The sequence below is a fragment of the Loxodonta africana genome, chromosome 1, assembly GCF_030014295.1.
Source record: "Loxodonta africana isolate mLoxAfr1 chromosome 1, mLoxAfr1.hap2, whole genome shotgun sequence".
In the NCBI taxonomy this organism is placed as follows: domain Eukaryota; kingdom Metazoa; phylum Chordata; class Mammalia; order Proboscidea; family Elephantidae; genus Loxodonta; species Loxodonta africana.
This window is the reverse complement of record NC_087342.1, coordinates 116814942-116837139: the sequence shown is the minus strand read 5'-3', so window position 1 is coordinate 116837139 and position 22198 is coordinate 116814942. Positions and strand designations below refer to the sequence as shown.

The 22198-nt window shown below is 37.8% G+C and overlaps 1 protein-coding gene across 1 annotated transcript in view; it reads right to left on the bottom strand.

The window, feature by feature from the left end:
- The window catches only part of FBXO9 (F-box protein 9), a 28759-nt gene that overhangs the window by 5143 nt on the left and 1418 nt on the right, over window positions 1–22198 (bottom strand). Inside the window, 8 exon segments of the mRNA XM_064287414.1 lie at window positions 916–1006; window positions 1189–1307; window positions 4101–4215; window positions 5022–5149; window positions 7734–7830; window positions 9573–9632; window positions 11892–12045; window positions 16236–16322. Of these exon segments, the coding sequence (XP_064143484.1) occupies window positions 916–1006; window positions 1189–1307; window positions 4101–4215; window positions 5022–5149; window positions 7734–7830; window positions 9573–9632; window positions 11892–12045; window positions 16236–16322 (851 nt within the window).

Here is a 22198-nt window from a genome sequence, read left to right as displayed (position 1 = left end):
GTCATGTGCAACATAACATCTACTGAGGCAGTGTCCAACCACATACACATCCGCGGTCCCACAAATTCAGAAATCCTGTTTGGAGAACAGGAATGCAGCGAGTGTAACCAGACTTAGTGAACGCAACAGCCTCCCACAAGCAACATGTGTATCTCACATCTCCTGTATACAAAGCGATTGTGCTGCCAGGTGCCCGTTTGTTATTACAAATCATTGTATGTATTTTGAATTTTTAATATGATAGGCTTTACGGGGGTTAGTTCTCAACTATGGTATCCAACAAAAAGTTGGATGTTTGTAACCTGGAGACTGCCTGTATATAATATGGTGTCTGCACAATGTCTAAATCACAGAACGTCCTATTTCATAGAATGTATTGTGGTCATTGAGCGGCATGTAACTGTAAATGTGGCTGACAGGCTGTGAGGTTGGCAATAAGGACATTTCATTGTCTTCCTTAGAGGGAACCATTGAACTTTTAGTTTCATTCACTGAATAAAAATAAATTAGATTAAATATTGCTCTATTAAAGCTCTGGGTGTTTTCCCTAAAGCACTAATTAATGTCAAACAAAAGTGAGCTCTAATAATAACACAGTGGTTAAAAAAAAAGGTCTGCTTGTTTCTCAATGACAATAATATCTAATGAATAAAGCTGAAGAAAAGCTTAGAGGTTATTGGAAAAGGTAAATGAGTACACTAAAGGAGAACTTTAAAATGGAAATTTTTTTTTTTTAATTTAGAGGTTAGGAGGAATAAAATAATTTACATTAACCTGTTAGTTCTCTGAGTACAGTTCCTATAATAAAAATACTAAGGGCCATTTTATACATAAATGCAAAAGAACAAAGAACAAATGTTAACTAATACTTGGAGAGAGAGAATTTTTCACTCACTCAGTTTACTACAGTTGTACCTGTAATATTCCACTTGGTGCCAGGCTCTATAAAAACCATCAAGAGACTGTTCTCCTTGGCGAATGTATGTCGTTTTGCTGATATACACCCCTGTAAAAAAGGAATGATTTTAAGTAAAATCATAAAAAATAAATTTTAAAATGGCGATCACACGTTTCCAACTTTACTTTTATTGTGGTTTCCCTTAAATGTGTTATTACTTAAGTCCATGAAAAAAATTAAAACTGTGTATTTATCAAAATCAGCATTATAAATCATATTTCTCAACTTACCATCAAATCGAACACGAGGCCTTTCTAAAAACATCTCTCTCCACGATGTATATGGAATAAGTTTAATACAGCTTCTGCCCCAAACTTTCAAGCAGGCCAAACGCCATATTTCAGGGTCTCTAGGTAATAAAAGTACATCAATATGTACACAAGAGGCTAAGTTCTTATATGCATACATAAGAAATATTTTTGCTATCCGTCATCTTTTATTCAGCACATATTTGTTGAGCACTTGCCAGTCACTGTTTAGGGCACTGGGGAAACACACTGATGAATAAGGCAAAGGCCCGGCTGTTACTAAACAGAAAGCAAACAGAAACAAGACAACAAAGAGACAGAAGTTTTGGGTGGTGTGTTCAGTGCAAAAATAAACACACAGACACACAAAGTAGGGTAAGGGGACAGTGATGATGGTGATGGGTAAATAGGCTATTTCAGATAGGGTGGCCAGAAAAAGGCTCTTTGGGAAAGTAACCATGGTGATGGGCAGAAGCCACAGCAGTCCAAGGCCCTTAGGCAGAAGTGTGTCTAGTGTGCACGACAAAGAGCAAGAAGGATCACAGGATGCAGCAAAGTGAGAAAGATGACGTGTAGACAATGGGATCTGAGAGACAGTAAGAACAGAAGAGGTAGCATCTTGTGGGCCACTGGTAGGAGTGGCTATTACTTTGAGGGGATGGATGCTGTTGGAGGGTTTTGAGCATGAGAGTGTGTTACGGATTGAATTGTGTCCTCCCAAAGTATGTGTTGTAAATACTAATCTCTGTGCCTGTGGTTACAATTCCATTTGGGAATGGGTTGTCTTTGTTAGGTTAATGAGACAGAATCAGTTTAGGGTGTGTCTTAAGTCAAACTCTCTTCAGATATAAAAGAGATTAAACAAGAGAACAGAGGAGAGATGGGGTAAGATAGATGCCAAGACACATGGAGATCTCCAAGGAACCAGAAGAAGCTGAAGAGGCAAGGACCTTCCTCCAGTGCCAACAGAGAGAGAATGCCTTCCCTTAAAGCTAGTGCTCTGAATTTGTACTTCCAGCCGCCTAAACTGTGAGAAAATAATTTGTTTGTCAAAGCCATCCATTTATGGTATTTCTGTTACAGCAGTACTAGATAACTAAGACAGAGTGATATAATCTGATTTACCTTTTGAAAAGACCACCCTAGTGGTTTACAGAGAATATGTTCTAGGGGTATTAAGAGTGGAAGCAAGAGACCATGTAAGACAGCACTGTAGTAATCCAGGTCAGACATAAGGGTGGCTGGACCAGGATGGTAGTAGCAGAAGTGGTGAAATGTTCAGACTGGAGATGTCTTTTAAAGGAAGCACTGGCAAGACTTTGTTATGAGATTAGTGCAAAAATCTAAGTAAAAAATGTACTGAAAATTGACATGATTCTGACACAAACCCATTGTCATCGAGTCGATTCCGACTCACAGCAACCCTATAGAACAGGGTGGAACTGCCTCGCTGGGTTTCCAAGGAGCAGCTGGTGGATTCGAACTGCTGACCTTTTGGTTAGCAGACAAGCTCTTAACCACTGCATCACCAGGGCTCCTGATTCTGGTATAGCTAAAAAAATTTTTTTAACTCCATCTACAACTTAAAACAGTCAGTTTTACAGAAGTGAAAACTACTTACATGAATGCTAGGCTGCAAAAAAACGTAACTCCACCCCAAATTTATATGGAATGAGTAAATTTTTTTAATAACTGATTTTATGATAAGAAGTTTTATCACTGAAAATTTGCTTTCTTAATTCTGTCCTTATAATGTTTCTCATGTATAATTTAAGAAGTTAAAGGATTAACAGCGCTAGAAACCGTTATTTCAATAGGTTGGTGGCCATCCACTCAGGGCCTAATAGGCATTTGTTAAATAAAATAATACACAGAATCACCAAAAACAAAGGGTTCAACCTCCAGCAATTCAAATGTTACCCCAAATATAAGACTCCAAATAAAATTAAACCAAAAAAACCCACTGCCGTCAATTCCGACTCATAGCAACCCTGTAATTATCTAAAATAATGCATCTGAATTTTTAAAATTATAGCTATAAAAAAATTTCAGATACTAAAGACTATATATTTTATATAAGATACCCACGAAAGATTGCTAGCCTCCAATGATTTTATGCCAAGCTATGATTATTCTCAGGTCCCAAAAAAACTCCATTGCCGTCAAGTTGATTCCCACCCATAGCAACCCTAAAGGACAGTGTAGAACTGACCCATAGGGTTTCCAAGGAGTGCCTGGTGGATTTGAACTGCCGACCTTTTGGTTAGCAGCTGTAGCTTTTTAACCATCCCCAGTTCCCCATTTCCATTCGTCCAGTTTTCCTGACCCTTACTGCCTTCTCATTTTTACTTTTGGGCAGGTGTTGCCCATTTTGTCTTGTATACTTGACTGATCTAAGAAGCACATTCCTCACATGTTATTGGTTGTTTTACTGGCCTGTCTAATCTTTGGCTGAAAGGGGAACTTCGGGAATGGCTTCAGGTCTGAGTTAGAAGGGTGTTCCAGGATCCAATCTAAATTTAAATCATTACCACTTAATGGATTTACAGTTACTATAAAAATGACTTGAATACACATTTTTCTAAGCTAATTTCCCAAATCAGAGATGCCAGCATGCAAACTACCCTATGGAAGTAGAATAGATGGCTAAATCAGTTCTAGATAAAAATAATTTAAGTTCCTTTTATTCTATTATCCTGTAAATCTAGTGCATTCTAGCCTTTAAATGCTAAGCTGTTCAAGAAAATGACATTAAGTACAACTTAGCAAAACTTGTTCGTTCTAAGCTTTTATCCAGAACATCAATCAAGTTCTTTTATCAAAATGAACTGATGGCAAAAGACCGGAATCGTTTTTTTCACCACTGTCTGGGTTGTTTAAAAAAAGTTAAGTACCTGGCACAGATATAGAATCCTCTGCACACCAGTGACAGCTGCTCTAACGATCTGAGGTCTAAGTCACTAGATACCACCCATCGGAAGATGTACATCAGGACCTCCATCGGCAGTACTGCAAAAGAAAACCATCCTTCCAATAACTCTCCCTCCTATAAGGTACTATACCGTTTAACAGCCACATTCTCCAGTGAAGATGTCTTTATGCTTTTCTAGAAATTTATAAATCACATCCTCAGCACTGCCCTGAGCTACAGCATGAATGTATTTAACTACCCAGTAGTATTAATGGTTCCTAACACGAAGACATAAACAGCTTTTTTTTAAGTACAGAACAGCTCTGAAGCTATTTTTATAAAGAACTCTTTATACTCTGAAGATCATTTTACTATCAAGATATATTAAAATAAAATTTAGAGAATAACCTACTATATATTTGTGTGATCCATATTGCATTTATTAACACTAAAAACTTTTCATCTCCTTGAAAATTGTCAATTGTCCTCCAGTTCTTAAAAATCCGATAGCTAATTAAATAATATTTAACATACGAAAAGAAAATACATTCACTTTTTTTAAACATTCAGCCATTTCAGGACTTACTGTCCAATGTGCCTGAAACACCGGTTGATATCAGTATTTCTCCAAATTTCTTAGGTCTGCCTTAGCAACTCGGACTTGCCATCTTAGATCTTCACTGAAAAAGTACGGCATCCTTGAAGAACTGCACTACAAACTCTGCTCTCCTTCAGATTTTAAAAAGCTTATTCATTTATACAATCTGTAAATATAACTACCCCTCCCACCACATTTTGAAGTACAGCAGAAATTATCTAGCACATAATCTGACCTGATAACTGAAAATTTTAAATCTAAGGTTAAAATACGTCTCACTGAGTTATAATAACCAAGAATTCAAACCTGATATGTGAGTCTGACTGCTCTCAAGTTCAGGCTGACACAGTTTGAGCACAGACTCCTGAAATGTGAGCTGCTGCTGGAAGTAGGACAAGAGATCTGCCATCTTGCTATCATCATTATCTTCAATGCTGAAAAAAGATGGAAGGTGAGTAAATTAAGTGCCTCAGTCTACAAATACACAGCTTAGAAACTTCCAAGTGCTTTGGGAAAAAAGTGATCTAAAAGCAAACTTTCTTACAACTTTACTATTATTATTTGAAGTGGTAAGTTTATTCTGCCTTGCAAGAAAGTGTGATGCCAGGTTTTTTAAAGAAAAAAGCTTCAGAAATTTAGGACAGAGTAGAACTGCGCCACAGGGTTTCCAAGGAGTGTCTGGTGGATTTGAACTGCTGACCTTTTGGTTAGCAGCCGTAGCTCTTAAATTCACCAGGGTTTCCTAGAAAGAATTAGGTGTTGAGACTTAGTTTTATTGTAAAGTAGAAATTTCATAAGTTAGTGGAAAAGGTAATTTCAAATGTGGATAACTGTATGTAGATAAATCTTTTTAAGTGAACTTAATTCATTCTAGTTGGATACGCAGCAAAGATGTATGTGTCATCTGAAGTATTTATATACCAGAGATTTTCTAATAGATGTCCCTTAGCTCATTATCTTCAGAGAGAAAAGTACATAATTTAGAAAATCTTAACAGGGTCCACAAATCATCTACCAATATAAACAAAAGTGTAAGTCCTAGGAAATGTTCTCACATTCTATTTTTGCTGGAATTAACTTTAAAGACGATCAGATTTAAGTTTGGATGAGAATAATAGCTAGAAAACCAGGAAGAACTTTTTATGATACAACAAAGGGCAATTTTTAGTAAGAAAAAAATCATTGTATCTTCCAAGAATTTTTATAGCATTTGGGTTTCTATAAAGGGATAGTAGAGAAAAAAAAAAAAAAAAGCTTCTTTAATGTTTTGCTACAACCAATCTTAACAGCACCTGGCATCTATTTACGAAACTGGCTAAGAGGTAGCTCTACATGACTACCCAAAATTAAACAAGGTTTAGCAAAAGCCCAAATGATTTGAGTATGACCTACCTCACAGTGTTAAATCTAATTTGGTGAACAATATAATTATCTGAGAAGTTCAAACAGGCAATTAAAACTGACTTTGTTGGGATGTTTTTTAATATGGCTTATCTAAAACTTAAGTGTTAATACTATACGCAGTTAGAAAATATCAGCAACAAGCATAAATTATCAGTAAAGGTAACTTCTTAATTACTTCATGACTAAGGTAGTATTACCCATTGCCAAAGAGTCGATTCTGAGTCACAGCAACCCTACAGGACAGAGTAAAACTGCCCCATAGGGTTTCCAAGGCTGTAATCTTCACTGAAGCAGACTGCCACATATTTCTCCCGTGCAGTGGCTAGAGGGTTCCCAGTGGTGACCTCTTGGTTAACAGCCAAGTGCTTAGCCACTGTGCCACCAGGGCCCCTTAAGGCAATATAGTAATATATAACAGCTAGTGTTTCATTACCGAAACTATTTTCCTATGTATTGCGCATTTCAAACCTGGCATTCTCTCATGGGTATAGACTCCCTTCCTTTCTAATATCAGCAAATCAGGCTTTTGGGGATATAGAGATAAAGCCAAAACAATTTTATAATTGTCCTGCAAATAGCTTCAAAAGGATTGGCTTAAAAATATGTTCTTTTAATCTTTATACACAGAGAATCATCAATGTTATTTATGACTTTGATGCAAGTGGCATCTATATGATGAAACCAGTGATTTCTCTTAGTAATATTTATATCCTGCATCTGTGCTTTTAATCAAGTGCTATAGTTTTAATACCATCCTACCTCCCGTAAACCGTTGCCTACGTACCTTAATCAACAAAGTCCTGTTATAGTTGAACATTTCCCTAAAAAAAAATTAACAGCTCCTTCTATATGTAAAATCTCAAACATACTTGAATAGACACTAGTGTAATGAAACCCCATGTACCCATTACCCAATTTCAACTTTTATTAACTTTGGCTTAATTACATTTTAATACTTTCTATTTCAAAAAGGTTTCAGAAAGTTGAGATGGGTCCTTTATTTCTTTCTAATCATCATTGCTTTTATTACAAACCCCTTCATCACCTTATTTTTTGTTGTGTCGGCTTAAAACTTGTATTCCTACCTTTTAATCTTAAAATGTCCCTAATTAAAAAATTTCTACAACTTTATACACAAGGAGTTACTAAACACTGAAAAACTTAACAGAACTAGCACCATCTTTGAACTATCCTGTTAAGAGTCAACAGGGAAAAGATGCTTAACTTTAACACACTCGATGGATTAAAAGAACGAACAGATCTGTTTTGGAAGAAGTACAGCCAGGATGCTCCTTGGAAGCAAGGATGGCGAGACTGTATCTTACATACTTTGGACATGTTGTCAGAAGGGATCAGTCCCTGGAGAAGGACATCATGCTTGGCGAAGTACAGGGTCAGTGGAAAAGAGGAAGACCCTCAATGAGGTGGATTAACACAGTGGCTGCAACAATGAGCTCAAGTATAACAATGACTGTAACGATGGTGCAGGACTGGGCAGTGTTTTGTTCTGTTGTGCACAGGGGTCGCTATGAGTCGGAACTGACTCGACGGCATCTAACAACAACAACAACAACAACAACATGCATTAATGTCTATCAAATAATATATCACTACCTGTTTCCAATGCCATCACCTTCTGGAGACCGGGTGTAAGTAATCTTGAACTCTATATCAGGTACAAGTTGCATAGCCCTACGATAAAACTTGATGGCTAAAAGAAGAAATAAAGCTAAATTAGCTGTGACCCACATTTTTTTAATTTGTACTTGATGTGAAGGTTTACAGAAAAAACTAGTTTCTCATTAAACAGTTAGTACACATATTGCTTTATGATGTTGGTTAACAACACTATAACCTGTCAACACTCTCCCTTCTCAACCTTGGGTTCCCTGTTACCAGCTTTCCTGTTCCCTCCTGCCTTCTAGTCCTTGCCCCTGGGCTGGTATGCCCCTTTAGTCTCGTTTTGTTTTATGGGCCTGTGCAATCTCTGGCTGAAGGGTGAACCTCAGGAGTGACTTCATTATGGAGCTGAAAGGGTGTCTGGGGGCCATCCTCTGAGGGTTTCTCCAGTCTCTGTCAGGCCAGCAAGTCTGTGACCCATGTTTTTGTCATTTCCTTTGATTACCTTTAACTGTGGTTAATTTGGTAACTTTCTTTACAAACAGCCAAATGCCCTTTTTTACGTGCAACAACAGTTCAGTAAACAAACTTATTTCTAAACCTTATTGCTCAGAATTTTCTTTTTTCTAAAGCTAATGTATAGAAACTTAAGATGTTGTATTTTCACTCTTTTAGCCCTCCCTGTGTTTTTCCTCACCCGCTTATGTATTTTCGGAAGTGAAATTATGTGGTTGTCCTTTTTCGGACTCTGAAAATGCAGCTGCTGCAGCCCCAACAAAAACACTTCTAAGTAAACTTTTCTTTTTAGGATGGAGACTTGAGGAAAATCAAATGCTTCCTACTGGGTGGAATAAAGAGGTTTTTTTTTCTTGAATTTATGGTTCAAATTCAACTCCCTTTAGCCCATCTACCTCTTATTTACCTCCCGTTTAAAACTTTTTTTTTTTTTAAATCAATCTCCTGGCCAGGTGGTTCAGAGCAATAATATTTAATAATCTCCCCTACAGAGATACACCAGTGGAACTTGGGCTATAAAAGCCGACTAGTTCTTTTTCCCTTGGATGATGTCTATTCAATACATTCTGCCATGTTCTACTACTCAGGGTAACTCACTGTACACTAAATGGAGATGGGAATCTCAAAAATTAATAAAGATTGCAAAGGGACTTGACCAGTTGGGCACTTTTAAAATCTGAGAGTAAAAATATTCCTATGAGACACTTATAAATAAATAATTCTGAATAATGTTAGCCTGGGGGGCATTTTCAAGTACAAGCATTTTCTCACGCCCTAATTATTAACTGTACTGTCACATAATGAAAGCATAATTACAAACCTAATACAGTCAACGGTCCCATGGCTCTGCCATCTGTTTCTACCGGGTCAATAAAAGAGATAAAGCTATAGGGTATTCCTTTTAGTAGAAACTAAATTAGAACTTAAAAAAAAAAAAAAACTATGTGTTCCTCAACCTTTCCTTTATATTCCTTTCCTCTCAAGTAATTTTCGCCTATAAAAGGGTCATATCCTATTTTACAATGAGTAACAACATTTTTAAAGCTTTATTAATGAAGAATTACTAAATACTAAAACTGAGAGAAAAGTTTTTTTATTCATCCTACCAAGATGATGATGTTTTCCAAGCATATTTTTTTGGAAAGAGACAGGTTATACAGAAATATAATTTTTAGTTTTTATTAAAAAAAATTTTTTTTTTTCAAAAATAGGGAGACTGAACATACCAAATATGTTGTGGTTAAAAAAAAAAAAAAATTCAGCAACAAAGAGCTGTTATTCAGAAATATACTATGATCCTGGGCCCTGAGTTTTTACCTTCATAGAGAGCTCCATTTTGTTCCTCTTCTACTGCTTTTAGGAAGAGTTCTCGGGCCTACAAAAATAAACCATGAAAAATAATCTGGAGATCTGTATTAAAAACGGTTACGGATGGCGAAAGGATACACTTTCCAACAAATGGTGCTGGAATGATCAGGCATTCACAGGCAAAAACACGAGCCTTGACTTAAGCATCTCATCTTACACAAAAATCAACTCAAAATGAATCAGGACTTAAATGTAAAACCTATAAAGCTTTTAGAAAAAACAGAAGAAAACCTTTGGGAACTAGGACTAGGCAGTGTTCTTATACTTGACAACAAAAGGATGATCTATAAAAGGAAAACTGATAAATTGGACCTCATGAAGATTAAAAACTTGCTTTGCAAAAGACCTGGTTAAGAGAAGTAAAAGACAAGCTACACACTGGGAGAAAATACCTGCAAACCAGATATCTAAAATATCATATATTCAAAATATTTTATCTAAATATATTAAGAACTCTCAACAGTAAAAAACAAGCAATTCAATTAGAAAAGACATAAACTGATATATTACAAAGAAGAAATACCCCAAAACACCATATAAATGGTAAATAAGCACATGATTAACATCATCAGCCATTAGGGAAATGCAAATTAAAACTACAATGAGATATCATCACACACCTACCAGAATGGCTAAAATTAAGAAGTAATGATAAAACCAGGTGCAGGTCACTCATACATTGCTGGTGGGAATGTGAAATGGTATGGCCACTTTAGAAGACAGTTTGGCAGCTCCTTTTAAAACCAAACATGCACTTTTACGATACAACCCAGCAATCGCGCTCTTGGGCATTTATCCCAGAGAAACGTGAACTTACGTTCACGCAAAAACCTATACATTGATGTTCATAGCAGCTCTTTTTGTAATAGCCAAAAACTGGAACAACCCAAATGTCCTTCAACAAGTTAATGGATAAACAAACTGGGGTACATTCATATCATGGGAAACTATTCGGCCAATAAAAAGGAACAAACTATCGATATACACACCTGGGACAGACCTCAAATTATGCTGAGTGAAAAAAGTCAACCTCAAAAGGTTATATATGATTTCATTTATACAATAGTCTTGGAATATCAAAATTACAGAGATGGAGAACAGATTCATGGTTGCCACGATCAGGAACTAGGAGGGGGAGAGGGCTGAGTCTAAGTCTAAAGGTACAGTAGCATGAGGGAGCTTTGTGGCAATGCAACAGTTTTGTATCTTGATTGTGGCTGTGGTTACACAAAGTTGCATGTGCGATAAAACTGCATAGAACTATATACACACATACACAAAAATGAGTACTTGTAAGACTGGGGAAATCTGAATAAGCTCCATGGATTGTAAAAATCTCTATTTCCTGGTTTTGATATTATACTACAGTTATGCAAGATATTACTGTGGGGAAAGGCTGGGTAAAGGGTATAGGGGACTTCTCTGTACCTGTGAATCTGTGATTATTTCAAAAGAAAAAGTTAAAACTGTAGAAGTTTCTAGTCATCACAGTAATGCCACTTATTTAATGGCAAATTATTCGTAAACAAAAACCGAGATCTGATGATATGAGGATGACAGTCTCTAAGGAATAGAACAATAAAAAGCGAAAATGTCTTGTGCCTATTTCACGTGAAGAAGTACTAGGAAAGAGGTGATGAGGAAGACAGCATTCAAAATTTTTTCACTGTCAGAACTTTCAAAATTTTCCAAAATTAGGAAATGTAACACATTAATGAATCATTATAGATGTGTTTGACTCAAAATACAACAATATATCACGTTAAGTTAAAACTTCTGGAAAAGGTACTAACATCTGAACTTTTTCCCTCCCACCTTTTGGGCTTCGGTTAATAAATGCAGTGGCATCCATCTTTTAGAGACCAGGTGAATCTCAAGGGTCTATAAATTAACAGAAGACAGTGTGACGAAGAGCTGGAAAATAGCGCACCCCCAGGGAAGAAGCCATGCAGAGGAGCGGTAGCGTCTGAAGTAGCTGGAATGAGGGAGAGGTGTACAAACTGACATACTTGTTAAAATTCTTCCACATGAGAAAAAGATTTATTTTACAAGTTACATACTCATATTACCAGAGAACAACAACCAAATAACGGTTCCTTATTTACGGCAATTAAAATTTTTATGTGGGGGATAAAATTGATTACAAGGGAGGCTATGGTTATACAGACTCCCTGATAATTCTGAAGCTGCCGAGGCAGCATGAGCTGTCATCAGCTGTCCCTTTCAGTAGATGTACTTTGGAGGAAGCAACGTCCATCATACTTAACTTTTCCTCTTTAGCCAGTTCTTGCTTTCCTTTGGTATCTGCTTTCAGTACAGAGCCTCTTGCTGAGCCTCTGCAAGGTCGAGTTTCTAAACTGCTAGAGCCTACGCCGGGGGCAAGCTCAAACATCCACTGAGCTCGGAACATCTGGAGTTGTGCCTAAGGGGAGAAAAGTATTTTAGGGCTCATTGAGGGGTAGCTCGACTCTGGAGCAATTTATCAATATGTCTGACATCTATTTCCATTTATATACTTATTAGAAATTCTAAGATCAAAAAACACTATTTTTAAATCACTAAATCAAAACTCTTTAAACACCTATTACCTTTCAAAATAATTTTTTGCTTAAAACTTTAAAGAAATAATAAAAATTTGCCTAAAAGCCAAAGCCTAAAGTAAGTTTGTCTATACTTCAAAAAAGGAGCCCTGGTGGTGCAATGGTTAAGTGCTTGGCTGCTAACCAAAAGGTTGGGAGTTTGAACCCACCAGCAGCTCAGTGGAACAAAAGACCTAGCAATCTGCTCCCGTAAAGATTACAGCCTTGGAAATCCTATGGGGCAGCACTACTCTGTCAGTGGGGTCACTATGAGTCAGAATCGACTTGACAACACACGACAACAACATACCTCAAAGGGCTAATGGTATTGGTGCATCAAATTTTAATTACAATTAAAATATAAGCTATCATTTAGGGATGAACTTACCAGCTTTTAAATATTTACTTGGAATGAATCATCTAGTAAACACTACCAGTGTTGCTAAAAATTCTGTAGGTGTGCCTGAAGTTTTTTTTTTTTATTGTGCCTTAAGTCAAAGTTTACAAATCAAGTCAGTCTTTCATATCAAAACTTACACACACCTTGCTATGTACTCCTAGCTGCTCTCCCCCTAATGAGACAGCACACTCCTCCTCTCCACCCTGTATTCCCTCTGTCCATTCAGCCAGCTTCTGACCCCCTTTGCCTTCTCATCTCCCATCCAGACAGGAGCTGCCTACATAGTCTCCTGTGTCTACTTGAGCCAAGAAGCTCACTCCTCACCAGTATCATTTTCTGTCTTATAGTCCAGTCCAATCCCTGTCTGAAAAGTTGGCTTCGGGAGTGGCTCCAGTCTTGGGTTAACAAAGGGTCCAGGGACCATGACCTCCGGGGTCCCTCTAGTATCAGTCAGACCATTAAGTCTGGTCTTTTTATCAGAATTTTGAGATCTGCATCCTACTGTTCTCCTGCTCCATCAGAGATTCTCTGTCTGAAGTCTTTTAACAAACATTCTTTTACTAAAAAAAGAGTATTTTTCTAGGACATATCATTTAAAAATATTAAAACACAGAAAAACTGTGTGGTAAACTCTGATGTGCTGCCCACGTCTCCCTTCAGGAATAAGAACTTATCACCCCAACTGCTGGGAGTACTAATGAATAACAGCCCTCAGTGGTCACCCCCTTTGGCTGTTGCCTCCTTGCTGTAAGTCAGGCCAACTCTGAAATGTTATTCCATCTTTGAACTCCCCACAGCCATCGGCTAAAGCATTCCATTTAGACTGCATCCCAACTTAACCTCTCCCTCTGCCCACTCCTGCTTCCTTTCCTTCCTTCCACAGGTGTTGATTCCAAGAGCACGCTTCCAGTTGTTTGGCCAAACACTAGTCTAGTTGCTATTGCTGAGTTAAGTTACATGTGATTAAATCAGTTCACCTTAAGTAAAGCAGATCACCTTCAACACTGTAATGTAGTAACTTTATATCTAATCTAGTGTAATCACAAGTAATATGGTCAATTAGTTGAAGGCCTTTAAGAGCAAAAAGAGTTTCCCTGGGATGTGTTCTGCCTCTAGAGTATAAAGTATATTTTGGCAGCACTCTCACCTCACTTTTCCTGTCACCTGACCTACAGAGCTCAGGATGTAAGCCTGCAGTAGTCTCCAGACTGTTGTCTGACCTCGGTAGCCCCTCACAACTGCGTGAGTCAATTCCTTGAAGTAAAGCAATCTCTCTCTATATATGTATCTTTATATCTATATATTTACTGTATTTTTACGCAAATAACACACACCTTCTATGCTTGTTTGCCGACTGCATCCTCTCCCCACAAGGTATTTCTGTAAGCATGCTATGCTAATATTTTTACAGCAATGTGTAAAAAAAAATTGGCACAGCGGCGCTTAAAAAAATACTTCTCTGGGGGGGGGGCGTGGTTGGCAAACAAAGGTAGAAGGTATGCATTATGTACACAAAAATATGGTATCTATCTATAAATAAGGAGACCTGGCAGCACAGTGGTTAAGAGCTATGGCTGCTAACCAAAAGGCTGGCAGTTCAAATCCAGTAGCCACTCCTTGGAAACCCTATAGGGCAGTTCTCCTCTGTCCTATAGGGTTGCTATGAGTCGGAATCAACTCAACGGGAATGCGTATGGTTTTTTTTTTAATCTATAAATATATTTATATATCTCACTGGAAAACCTGGACTGAGTTGACGACACCCTAATAAACCTCCTGCACGATAATCTCCACCTCAGAGTTACCTTCCCAGAAAATTCAGGACAGCCTTCTTCCCAAAGAGGGCCACTGCTAACAGTAATATGTGTATTATTCTTGGCTTAAAAAAAGTGGAGCACATATAAAAGATACATAGGTATAAAATTTTAGAAGTAACTTGTCAATACATTCTGTACAGCGTTCACACCCTCTCTCTTCCGACATACAACACACACACTTCTGATCTCAGAATCTTCAGCAGCACTCTTCCCATCTACTACATGATGTATTCCAAATAAAAAAATATGAGAAAGCTTATAAGTTAATTAAGTCCCCAGGTGGTGCAAATGGTTAACTGTTCAGTTTCTAACCGAAAGGCTGGCAATTCGAAACCAACCAGAGTCTCCTTGGAAGTAAGGCCTGGTGATCTGTTTCCGAAAGATCACCGCCATGAAAACCCTATGCAGTCTACTCTGCAACACATGGGGTCACCAGAAGTTGATCTGAAGACAGCTGATTTTTCTTCTTAAATAAGTGAGACACATTGAACTAATTAGAGAATATTTTTCAATGTATAAAAATTTACCTCACTGTTTTAAGTGGCTCCAGAGCATTTCACTGTATGAATGCATCATTAGTTAACAAGAAAACCCAAACCAAACACGTTGCTGTCAAGTCGATTCCGACTCTTAGTGACCCTATAGGACAGAATAGAACTGTGCTATATGGATTCCAAGGAGCAGCTGGTGGATTTGAACTGCCAACTTCTTGGTTAGCAGCCAAACTCTTAACTACTGCACCAGCAGGGATCCCATTACTTAACACAAGTGATACATAGGTTGTATTTCATTTTTCCATATAAGCAATGCCACAATAAACATCTTTATACATGCAAGTTTACTCACTTTCCCCATTTAGAATCAATTTCTCAGAAACAAAATTGCTGGATAAAAGGGAACATATGTTTTTCGTTTTGACACATATTGCCAGTCTGCCCTCCAGAAAAATTACAGCAATTTACGTTTTCATGTATACTGCATAAGGTCCTTAAAACCTGGAGAACAATGAGCATTATTCGCTAACCTGATTATTTTTAAAAAATATCTTATTGTATACTTAATTTGTATTTTTTTCATCACTGTAGTTGTCAGGTACTGCCAAATTGATTTCCAAATCATAGGCACCCCATGTGGCAGAGTAGAACTGTCCTATATGATTTTCTTGACTGTAATCTTTATGGGAACACATTGACAGGTCTTTCTCCTGCAGAGCAGCCAGTGGGTCTGAACTGCCAACCTTTCAGTCAACGGCTGCGTGGTTAACAGCTGAGTACTTACCCGCTGTACAACCACAGCTTTTTTTCATTACTAATGAGACTGATCTTCTCAAATGTTTAATAGTCATTTGCATTATTTTTTCCATTAACTGTCCATTCCTATCTTTCTATTCTGTGTTCCTCTTACTAATTCGTAAGACAGCTCTGCATATTGAAGATATCAATCCTCTGAACAAATGTTGTGGGCCGTTTTTCTGGGCGACCATTTCTCTTAAGTTTTTATCTCTTGCCATATACAGAAGTCTTCAACTTTTAGGTGTCAAGTCTCAATCTTTTTCTTTAAGGCTATGGGCTTGAGTCATATTTAAGCTTTGGTTTGAATACTTTAACCCCATATACCAAGCTACAAGGCAGCAATGATTTATACTTCTTTTTACAGAAAAAGAAATCTAAAACATAGTTATAAAGTATTCTATAAACTGGTAAGAAAATAAAGTTAATTCAACACAAACAAGAACCCACAAATCTTCATAATTATGATCGATCTCTGTTTACGTGTGGAAAGCATGGAACAAGGACACACAAGTTCAGAGACATGCCTGCAGATCTGTTTCAGCTGGGCTTTCATTTTCATCATCATCATCTGCTCTGACAGAATCAGAATGACAGTCTTCCTCAGCTTCTGCCTAAAGAAAAGAAAACCACAATAATGATCAAGAATATGCAATCGCCAGTTTCCTTTTGTAACCTATACCTCCTATCAGCTACCTGCTATTTAGGACCATAATGTCAACACTTTCAGCACCTCACCATGAGTAACAAGGCTCTAGATTGGATCTGAGGCCTTCCTGTTGCTAGGAAACCCTGATGGCACAGCGGTTAAGAGCTATGCTGCTCACCAAAGGGCTGGCAGTTCAAATCCACCAGGTGCTCTGTGGAAACCCTATGGGGTAGTTCTACTCTGTCCTATAGAGTTACTATAAGTCAGAAACGACTTGAGAGCAACGGGTTTGGTTTCTTTTGGGTATTTATTTCTAGAGGAAAATGAGTCAAAAGCATATCCTCTATTCCAAAATACAGGATTAATGTCTGTGAACCTCAACATTCACCCCAAAATTTAACATCAGTATTGTTCATCCAAAAATCAATGTAATTATATATATCATCCCAAGTTCATTACTATTCACAAATCATTTGATATATGATTAATGTAATGGTGTAAATGAAACCAACTCCTTCATCAATACACATCATGTAACTACTGATAATCTATAATAAACATTATTTTCAGGTTTTCTTCTAGTTTAATGCATTTTTTTTTAATGCTTCGTTAACTAGTTCAATCTTTTCAGGAACCCTGTAAGTAGTATGACTTATAGTTAACGTTTAATGAAACTATAAGAAATTTGCCCTAGTTTATATAGCTAATAAAATGCAGAGCTAGGTCTCAAACCCAGGTCTGCTGCCTCCAAGGATCTGTATTATTGACAAGCTTCCCAGGTAAGCCAGCCCAGCACCTGTTGGCAGACCCTAGGTTGGGACCTACTGGCCTTGTCTCCCTTTCCCTCCCTCCCATTCATTTCTCAACCAGTTGTAACATGGCTCTTGACCCAGCACCCCTTCTTGCTAAGGTCAACAGTTACCTTCCAGCTGCTGGATCTGAGGTACTCTTTTCTGTGTGCTATTGACTCCTTCAGCCATTCTCTCCTTCCTGAAATTCTCCTTTGGATTCCAGGAGCCCACTTTCTCCTGGGTTTTTTTTTTCCTAAATTTTATTTATTTTATTGCTGTTGAGAATAACACACAGCAAGGCTTAGACCAATTTTTTTTTCTATTGTGCTTTAGATGAAAGTATACAGATTAAGTTAATTTCTCAAAAATTTACATATTGTTTTGTGACATTAGCTGCAATCCCACAATATGCCAGCACACTCCCCCTTTCCATCCCAGTTTCCCTATGTCCATTCGATCAGCTCCTGTCCCGTCCTGCCTTCTCATCCTGCTTTTGGACAGGAGTTGCCCATTTGGTCTCATGTATCTGGCCGAACTAAGAAGCACATTCCTCACGTGTATTATTTCTTGTTTTACAGTCCTGTCTAATCTTTGTCTGAAGAGTAAGCTTCAGGAATGGTTTCAACTCTGGGTTAACAGCGTGTCCAAGTGCCACAGTTCCGGGGATTCCTCCAGTCTCTTTCACACCCTCAAGTCTGGTCTTTTTACTTGAATTTGAGCTCTGTTCTGTTTTTCTCCTGCTCTGTCCAGGACTCTCTGTTGTGTTTCCTGTAGAGGCTGTCATTGGTAGTAGCTGGCCACCATCTAGTTCTTCTGGTTTCAGGCTGGTGGAGTCTCTGGTTCATGTGGTCCTTTAGTCCTTTGGGCTAATATTTTCCTTGTGTCTTTGGCTTTCTTCATTTTCCTTTGCTCCAAGTGGGAAGGGACCAATTGCTGTATCTCAGATGGCCATTCACAAGCTTTTAAGACCTCAGATGCCACTCGCCAAAGTGGGACGTAGAACGTTTTCTTAATAAACTTTGTTATGCCAATTGACCAAGATATACTCCGAAACTATGGTCCCCAGGCCCCTGCTTTTCTGTCTCTCAAAGTGTTTGGGTATGTTCAGGAAACTTCATAGCTTTTGCTCTGGTCTAACTGTGCTGACTTCCCTTGTATTGTGTGTTGTCCTTCCCTTCACTGAAATTGATTCTTGTCTACTACATACACCAATTTTTAACTGGTTGAATACATTTTTGACTGCTCAGAGCGGTGCAATTCATTATCAAAGTAAATCTCTAAGAAAATAAAAATTCATTATCAGTTGCTGAAGATTATATTTTTTCCCCCAACACTAAAATACAGAAAAAAAGGATTTTGGTCTTTGGTTTTCTTTTTTAGTTCTACCACAAAAGAAGTGTGAATTTTATAACTTTTAATAAGAAAAACATTTAGACCTATTAAAAAGAATAGTAAATTAACCCTCAAGTACCCATGACTCAACTTGAATAACACCAGTGTAAAAAATAATGCTTTGCTATCAAATACCCAGACAGTATTCATATTACCAATGTCTCAAAATGTCATATGTATAAAATACATATATTTTACAGTATGTGCAATCAAGATTCAAGTAAGTTTCACATACTGCAATTGGGTGATATGTCTCTTAACTCTATTATAATTTAAATGTTTCCTCTCCTCTCACTTGCTTTTTTCTTGCAATTTATTTGCTGACAAGCCAAGTCATTTTTTTCTATACTCTTCCACTATCTGGATTTTGTTGAGGTGTTAGTAAATATGTTCCTTTTGAGTTATTTCCTGTAAATTGTAGCTGGATCTAGAAAGGTTTGATTAGATAAGGAGATATAGGTTGTTTATTTGTTTTTTTTTTGGGGGGGGGAGCAAGACTACCTCAGAGGGAATGTTATGTTTCCCATCAGGAAATGTTTTGAAATGCAGTAAGTTGTCAGAGTGGTATGGCAGAGGCTCCAAATGTAACTGTTTGAGTTCAACTGAGGTAAAAACAAAACAAAAAACCAATCCCAAATAATTTTAGTGTTCATAAATTTCAGCAATTACCAAAACAGAAAATACTGTAGGTTTCATGCCAATGAAGTGTATAGTTGCTTCTCTCTAGATACCTTCTCAGCAGATAAATTTAGTGACTCCAGTCAGATAAAATCTGATACACTAGGCTCCAGTTTGAAATGTTTTGGTAGTTTGATTTAAAAAAAAAAAAATTGCTTCAGAAAAAAACCCAAAACATTTAGTTATGGCACAGAGTTCAGCACATGGATTTTACTTCACTGATCACTTACCGACTATAATCCAGATACAGGTGTAGCCCCTTTTACAAAACTAGCGTGCTGTTAAATGTGTTCCATGTCAATATATGACTTTTGTCTGTTTATTAATATTTTAAACACCCTAGGAAAGCTCTTTAGTCAAAGACATGCATTAGCAAATGCTTTTGTAAAGAAGCCCTTCTGTTTGATCTGTTTTATAAATCCAGATTTTTATATATTAGACTGGCTTAAAGTGGTATAAAGTGAGACTGGAATTACAGTGCATGGCTTGGGGCTTAAAAGAGTTCTCGGGTCAGACTTCTTCATTTTATCCTTCATTTTCAATAAGTGTTTACTAAATTAAACGGAATCCTACCACCCAGTGAAAACAAAATGTTTCTTTAGTAAGTCTGTTAGCTAATAGTCTTATTAGCAAGCTGAACTTGCTCAATATTTAAATGTATTCAGTCCTATGAAGAAATGTGGCAATCAGGGAAATGACCTTGGAAGAAACCAGAAAATAATAAAGCCTATTTAACTTTGTTAGTTCTAAAGATGGTAAGCCACAAATTGATGGTGAGCTGCAAATTTTAGTTGAGTAAGTTCATTTCCAGGGCAAAACAGTTCATATTAATGATATCTTTTGAATGCAGCAACCACACATACTTCCGCTATTTTACAGCTCAAAGTCAGTCAGTCTTCCTTCCTATCTTATCTCTGGCAACCAGGCTCAAAGCAGAATTGCCTTTACAGCTTACACTAGTTAGGACATGGTACAGTGCTTGGCACACTGTAAAGGCTAAATCAGTGAATAAATAAATGAGGCTAAGAACTTGTAAGAATTTCCAGAAAATTGAAACTTAACAGAAAATGTAATCTCTTAAAATACTGTCAAGTACAATATTTTTACGCTGGAAAGTTTTCTTACTAGGAACATCACTAATAGTCAAAATATACGTAGCGAAACCTGTGGGAGTTGGAACTCCCTTGTTTTTCTGGATCTCACAAGTATTCCGCCTTCAACAGGATGCAGTCTTACATTCTTGTATCTCTATCAGTGGAAAATATTTGAGTTTTCCTTCTCTGACAGGTTTCCATCTTACACGTTTCGTCTTTCGTAGGTTTTACAGTAATAAAAGACTCAGAACTTACAGATCCCACTGAAAAGTGTATCTCTTTCTTCTCAAATATGAGTCTAATTTATTATTGTTATCTATAAGTACAGTTAATAAGACAAGACCTGAGTTCCCCAGGATAACTTTCAAGGCTCTTATTTAGCCTTCTAACTCTTGCTAGCAGTCATACTAAACGGCTTTAGTTCTCTCCATATGGAATGCCTTTTCCTTCTTCCTCACTTTGCTATTTCTATTCACCTTTCTTCTCCTCTGAGCTCCCTGTTATAAGAGCTCTACTTCATTATTACTTTGATTTTTGACAGTTTAAATATAACCACAAAAACACTAAGAAACTATCAAATGTGGGGTTTTATTACACTTTATCAAATCAAGTACCACTTGAAATGAGAACTCAGCTGTCATCCAAAGATTATAACTGTATCATTTATTTTTTCATAAGAGTTTGACCTAATCATTATCTTTCACTTGAGTAACTCCTGTATTCATCATTTACTCCTGTTTCACAGATGGGGTTAATTATAAGATTACGTGCTTCATCCAGTCACTAGAATTACTTCTGAAAGTTTAGGAGCAAAGTCAATCAGTGCTTTTTCTATTTCCAGGTTGTAAAAAAGGCATGGTGGCAGCGTCACATCTCCCCTAACTTCACAAGGGGAACAATCATCATCAGCATCAACAGCCCAAAGCCGATACCTACTAGGCAGATGTCAGACGTTGACGCCACCCTCCAGCCTTTTCACCAATTCTGACACCTACCATCCCTCCCAGGGCACACTCTACTTCTCTGCTGGGTTCGATAACTGACTGCAACAGCCACACAGAACTCGCAGACCATACACGCAGTTATGGGGTTTATGATGGAAGTACTGGTTACAATTCAGGTTCAGGAATGCTCAGCTCGGGGTACGGTTTTTTCATCAGGGCAGCCTCTTCTCAGCAGTGCTACAAGCAGGACTCTCTCTGGCCCTTGGCACCTCGGGCAAGTGTTACAAAGCTCTTTCGGCTCCGCCAATAAGTGCCCAGAGGCACCCTACTCCACCAGGATGGCTCCTGCCCAAAGACACTCAGCTTTCTTGCTCCCAATCTGCTGCCACCATCTCTTGCTGTCTCTGGTGTTACACCGCTCCCTCTCTGTCCTGGTTCTGCTACCTTTCTGTCTTATGCGTACAGCTCCTCTCTCTCTCTGTGTCTGCCTTTAAGCCTAGTGGGATGGCAAAACTGAGCAATTCCCTTGTTAGGGTTCTATACACCTTATTTACATGGTCCCACCCCCACAAGCACTCATTTGCATAGTCCCACCCAGTCACTTGGTGGGAGTTACAAAGACTATGGCTAGACGAGCCATATTAAGTAATTCAGGGCACCACACAGATTAATTAAAAAATTCAGTCAACCATTCATTTATTCAATAAATATTTGGCTGTCCACTATGAACAGATATGGACAGGTTACCCAATAAGCAGGGTGCACACGGGCTTACTTACTAATCTGTAGTGCACAGCTTCTCCTGTTTCTACTGATGTGGTGAAAACCATGTGAAATTGTGCACTACAAATTAGTAAGTAAACACAAGTAAGCCTGTGGATATCTTAAAGCCCCTTAAAAAAAAACAAAAACTCACAGCGTGCAGTCAATTCCAACTCATAG